At 39.0% G+C, this 6,287-nt stretch overlaps 1 protein-coding gene across 1 annotated transcript; it reads right to left on the reverse strand.

Annotated features, from left to right (window-relative positions):
* Positions 1 to 341: 341 nt before the first annotated feature.
* LOC111072031 (muscle-specific protein 20) lies at positions 342 to 5,936 on the reverse strand. Its single transcript, XM_022363620.2, has 3 exons — positions 5,835 to 5,936; positions 771 to 1,091; positions 342 to 701 (listed from the first exon to the last, which is right to left on the reverse strand). The coding sequence occupies exons 1-3, from the start codon at positions 5,838 to 5,840 to the stop codon at positions 519 to 521; spliced, it is 510 nt and encodes a 169-aa protein (XP_022219312.1). The 5' UTR covers positions 5,841 to 5,936; the 3' UTR covers positions 342 to 518.
* Between the last annotated feature and the right edge of the window lie 351 nt (positions 5,937 to 6,287).

Raw genomic sequence — 6,287 nt, forward strand, 5'->3', positions numbered from 1 at the left:
TGAAATTGTAATTTGTGTAATCTCAGGTGGACCAGGCAACCAGAGGCGCCACAGAGAGAGAGAGAGAGCGAGAGGCCCAGAACGGAGAAAGCCACAAACAACGAAATAAGAAATAAAGGTGTCGGTGTCGACCCATTCGTAAGGGTCGTAAGTGCGTATGACTCCATTTGGGGGGGAGAGAGAGAGAGAGAGAAAAAACCACTTAAACCGCTTGACAAACTGGCGACAGTCGCATGTTTCATCCTCTGCCCCTGTCGACTCCACCCACTAATTAACAGCAACACATAATGCTAATCCAATGAGGGGGCCTCGCCTGAGGGCACAAAACCTTGACATTTATATTAAAATTAATTAATTTATTTGTTTTCATATTATATAAATTACATTTAGAGCTTTTGCACTGCTTAAATCATACGCAAGAATCTTTTTTTTTTTTTTATGTTTGAACTAATTAGATTTTTGTGTATTTGTGTGGGGGTGTATCTGAGTGTGGGTGTGGGTGGGTGTTTTTTGTGTGTTTACATGTGACGGGCATTGCCAAAGCCGCCATGGCCGGACTGAGTGGCGCCCTTGTTGAAGCCCATCTGCAGATTAAGCTCACCCTCGTGGGCACGGAGCTGCTCCTCGGTGAAGACGCGCTCGTTCTTGTCCGCCATCTTGGGGCCCAGAGTGGGGCCAGTGAACTCTGGATGCTTTTGCGTCTATCAAAATGATACAAAAATTAAATTTAGGTGAGCTCTACATATTTTAAAAATTAAGACAAAACTTACAATACGTCCCAGAGCGTAGAGGGAGAGAGTAACTTGTGGAATATTGCGACGCTCGAACAGATCGGCTGTCTGGAAGATCTCCTCTTCGGGTACACCGTACTTCTTGACGGCCGCCTGGTAGCGCTGGATGTTCTCCATCAGCTGGAAGTTGGTGCCACGCTCCTGGATCTTCTTGATGGATCCGGGGGCCAGCTTATTGGCCAGCTTGCACAGCCAGATGCCGTCCTTGAGGATATCCTCATACTGGCCGCTGGGCACCTTCTCACCGAGCACGGCAAAGACCCAATTGAGGACTTCCTGTTCCTGTTCCTTGTTGCGTGGCTACAGAACAGACAGAGACAGAGAGAATGCTTTTAGGTGTTTTGGCAATTGAAACATGAGAAAAGCAGCCAATTGCCAGGAAAATCAGGGGAGAAACGACAGAAATTGTCTCTTAAAATAAATAGAGCCAAATCCCCCAAACAGCTCGCCCTCAAGTTCAAAGGTCAGTGTCTCTGTCTGTGTCTATGTCTGTGTCCGTGTGTTTCCATTTGGAAAATACCCAAATCAAAGCGTACAACGACACGACAGCAGCAAGAGCCAGAGACAGAGTCAGCACACAAAAATAGATTCATTTTCCAATTAATTAATTTTGATTCCAGGAGTCGCCACCGCAGCCGAGGAGGCACTTTAACGCAACGACAGTTGACAGCGAAAGCCACTAACTATTTAATTGAAATTTACGCAGAAAAAAAATATATATTTCTGCACCCTGGGTGGAGTTTAAGCGAGGAGTTTAGTCAACCCAAAAAGCTGAATGATTTGTGGCAAAGAAACACTCCAAGCTCGGACCCTGTCCCACTCGCATGTCTGCCCCCACACGAATCTAATTGACCTCCGGAACAAGTTTTGCTAATTAAAAACAATGCTACAGCGTCCCCATAAAATATTTATCCAGTGTGCAATGCGGCGTATACGCAACAATTACCCCTGAAACTGAACAATTTTCGTAATTGAAATCTGATGCTTATACACGCCACACAGCACACACCCATCCGCTCATTCGCTCATCCGCTCATTAATATTTCGCACATTTGTGTCCATGTTTCCATTTTGATACGAGCACGAGTATGTATGGTATGCATTTGCCGGGGCCAATTGTGGCTTTCTGTTTGCACATTTTCGCGTTAAAGCCCGTTTCATTTGATTTGTGGCTAGGCGCATACGAAAATCGAATCGAATAAAATTTTTTGGGATATGGAAATCGCGCCCACAAAACCAAAATGTCCGCAAAATGTCAAATTGCATACAAAGTGCAAACATTAAAAAATAATAATAAATTTAACAATTTAATTTGAAACGCTTTTGTTTTTTGCTGGTGTTTAAAGTAGAATTTTAGCGAAAAAATATCGGGAGAGGGGAGGGTACCCTACAGATTTATATGTAGCACTCATTCTCAGCAAGTTCTTCTGTTGTTTTGCCAATATTCCTACTATGATTTTGTTTGCCGTTGATTTATTTTTCGTTGCTGGTTATTGCTGGAGTGCAGCACAACACTCTGTTGCATTCACGCACATTCATATTTTCAGCAGTGAAATAATTTATTTATTTTAAAATACACACGTGCATATGTACATACATATGTGCGTATTGATGGGTAAAAATTGAAGCTTGAATCTGCCAACGAGGCTCAGCAGCAGCAGCAGCAGCAGCAGCGGTAGCGGCATCGGGCATCGGGCGTGGTATCAGGCAGCACGCTTTAATGGCAACCAATGAACCGAGGGGATTTTAATGAATTGTACGTCAATTTGCATTTGCAATTGCTTCGATTCCAATTCGATTTCGACTCGGACTTTTTCCGTCTCTCGGTTTTTTTATTTTTTTATTTTATTATTGTTTGGTTTTTTAATTGAATGTACAAACAGTTCGTGGAGTTCGTTGCGGATTGTTGTTGTTGATCTGCTGATAGAATTGCATTTCATTTTTGGTTCTTGGCTCTCTCTCTCCCTCTCTTGCTCTCTCTCTCACCCACTGTTTTTCTCATTATTAAATGGTTTATCTGGTTGGCCGCTTGACAGTCGTCGTCGGTTTTCTCTTTCGCTGTTTGCCATATATTAAAAAATCATTTCGGTAGGTGATGAACGGTTAAGTGATATCGATTGTGGTTAGGAGAGGGTCCAATGGGAAGTCCTGACATGCTGTATCTTTGAGGTTGAACACTGGCAAATAATTTGCAGCTGAAGCACTTTAATATTTTAAAGGTTTTTTTTTTTGATTCCACTGCAAGGAAGTGAAATGCGTAATTCATTTTATCTGAATATTTCCAGCCATAATTTTTGTTGTGTTGTGTTTGTGCCCTGACCTTCAAATAACCCTCAACTTTGTTTCATTTTGAATGGCGCCCTCTTGTTCTTTTTTTTTTGTTAGTTTATTTTTCCTTTTTCCGGACTGCTGGGTGGCTGGCTGGCTGGCACAAAAATATACAAATTTTCATTTGTACATAAAGATAAACGCTCATTTTTGCTGCTGCTGTTATTTCAATTTGTCATTTGGACGGCTGCCAATTGCTGCGGAAAAGCAAATGAAATGAAAATTCTGCCTGACAATAAGTTTTTTTTGTTGTTGTGTGTTTGTTTTGTTTCTGTATGAAAAGTGTACTTTTTTACAGTCCAGTCCCCGCCGTGTGTCCTTGAGAGGATTGTAAAAACCATGAACTAAGCACACGCGAAATTGCATTAAAGTTTCGGTTCATTTTCCTTGGGGTTTTCTTCGCTGCGGTTAATGTTTATTGCCTTTTGTTTTGTTGCCAAGAAAATGGGGGCAGGCGAGCATCAACAAATTGTTTTTGGCTCAACAGATTGCTGTATAAACAGTGGAAATTGTTGTAAAATATTCCCAGACAATGTTTAAAGTGGACATTATCAGATGATGAAACATTGTTGCATTTTCCATTATAGTTTCACAAGTCTTAAAGGAACTGAGGTTCTTTTTCTAAGCATCAGAATAATATTTAGAGAGTTTTATATTTGCGTAGTCTCAGAAGCATTGGGATCAGTCCATTTGCTGCAGTTGCTGTTAAAAATACTGCTATATATTTTTTAGAGCTTTCTCTGTGGTTGAAATTATTAAATTTTCCATTAAAAATGCAATAAATCAAAGCTAGCAAATGTACAATCATTAATTAAAATGTGTCACACTAAAAAATGTAAATTTACTTTAAAATATATTATAAAACATATGGCATTTATTTATGGAAAACTTTTTTTTTTAGCGGCATTCCCATAGGTACTGCGGAGTATTTATTGCATGTTTATTTTTGTTCAGAAATTGAAAAGTTTTTTCTGTTGCAAAACTTGTCATCAAATCATCAGGCATTAAAAACATGCAAAACCCAGAAATATTTTAAGCCCTCAAAGGCCCAAGAGTTTTTCATGCACCAGTCACATGACATTCCCGAATGGGTCTATAATTCAGATTATAATTCGCTTCAATTAAGCGCATAGTTCTTTCTGTCAGTTTCTCTCATTATTGAGAGACAACTGTCAACAGCGAACTGGCAATTTTTGCAAATTAATTATGCATCGAAAGTGCCAAAGGGAACGTCAAAAAGTGCTAAATAATTTATGCATCAAAAGAGTAAAAATATTGTATTAAATATTTAAGCCCGCCAGCAGGCTGACAGACTCCCCGAGTGAGTGACAGTGTGCAATGCAACCAAAATGCAGGCCACGGTCTGGGCTCTGGGTCTGGGTCGACGCTACCCATCGATCCGTGGACCAAAAAGTTATGGCTGGTTAACTGTGGGGAGCCCACAGGGGACCAAGGGCAGCCTCCGCCCTTGGGGCAAAGTGTCAACAAAGTGCTTTTTTTATTTTAATTTACAAAAAAGAGTATGAGATATGGAAGTGACAGAAATACTCGTATAAGCGATATACGAGAATGAATTATGAGCTGACAGCTGACTCGTGGGCGGAGTAAAAAATACTTTTGTCAGTAAATTCTACACACAAATGAGAGATTTCCACAAGTATGTCAGTCTAAGAAGCAGTTAAATCGGTATAGAAGTATTAGAAGTAGTGGAATAAGACTTAGAAATAGTATTACAAGTCTGAGAGAAACTAACAACAGTCTTAAAAGCACTGTAGTCGGTCTTTCAGTCTCGTACGCGATATATGAGAATGATTTATGATGTGGCAGCTGCCTTGATGAGTGGGCTGAGCAGATAATACTTCTGCCAGAGAATTCTATTGCACAGAAATGAGTACTATTCATGAGTGTGTCCACATAATACTTGTCTCTGCGCGATTGTTAATTGACTATTTAAATATTTATTCAATTAAAGAATAAATTTTAATTAAATTTTGGCACGCTGTTTGCAATTAAATACGTTGCATGTGTTTTAATTGCTTATTTAATTATCATATACATATATGTATATATTGATGATTTCTTTATGTATTTATATTCCATTGATTGTTCCATATATGAATGTACATGCTTTATTTATTTATTTATTGTTTTAATAAGCAGTTTCGCATTAACTGAATATTTTGACATTTGTGCACTCTTGTTTCATTTTAATTTGTTTGTTTTCCCATTTTATTCCGATTTATGTGCTGATATCAGTCTTTGTGTTTCTGTGTTTCTGGTGTTCAAATTAATTGATTCGAGTATATATTTATTAGTACGTGACTTTCATACTATTATACCCATTTATAAAGTTAAAAATCTGGCAGATTCGTGTTCATTTTATTTTTCCTTGCAAAGGGAAGTGGTCCACCCAAAAGAAGGACAATTTGGTACGTTAAAATTACAGTACTATTCTAATAGAAAGTCTAATAAATGCTTGTTGAATGAAGACATATTTATCACTTTTTAATGTCTTAGAAAACCCTTAAAAGTGTTTCCCGATATTCAAACAATTACTGCTATTGGCAGTTTCTCTCCTTGTATTGTCCTGATGATCCATACTGAATATTATGATTCATTTATATTTAACACTATTTTGAAACAATTTCCCTTATTTCCATTTTCATACAGGACTCTTGGATATCCTTCTGTTTTTCTTTTCTTTGTAGAACTTACAGCCATTGTGTTTTTTGTTATTTGTTTAGAAAATTGAAAAGAACTGTGTAATGTGTGTGTGGCGCGTTTGAAACACAATTTTCAACTGACGCAAGTTGTTCGAAACAGTTTTCCATTTAGCCTAAGCGTAAAGATAATTTACGAAAATGCTGAAAATGTTTTTGGGTTAAACTTATGCCGTATCTACGAACAGATATAGATTTGGCCGATGCCAAAATCGCCCAAAATAAAGCCAATATGTGGGCGTCTGCCAAAGGGGCGGATGGGCAGGGGGAAATACAAATTTAGATGCCAGCAGCGGAAGCTCTTGGTGACGTCACTGTGGGGGGGCTGGGTGGTCGCAGACAGAAGTGTGCCTAGTGCCAGTCGATTCCCTTTCACTTTTCTCATGGCTGTGGCCAGTAAAACAATTTCAAGCAATTTGCCAGCAATTATGCTGAGACAAGAGATCGA

Source organism: Drosophila obscura, unplaced genomic scaffold (assembly GCF_018151105.1).
Source record: "Drosophila obscura isolate BZ-5 IFL unplaced genomic scaffold, ASM1815110v1 contig_4, whole genome shotgun sequence".
Classification (NCBI taxonomy): Eukaryota; Metazoa; Arthropoda; class Insecta; order Diptera; family Drosophilidae; genus Drosophila; species Drosophila obscura.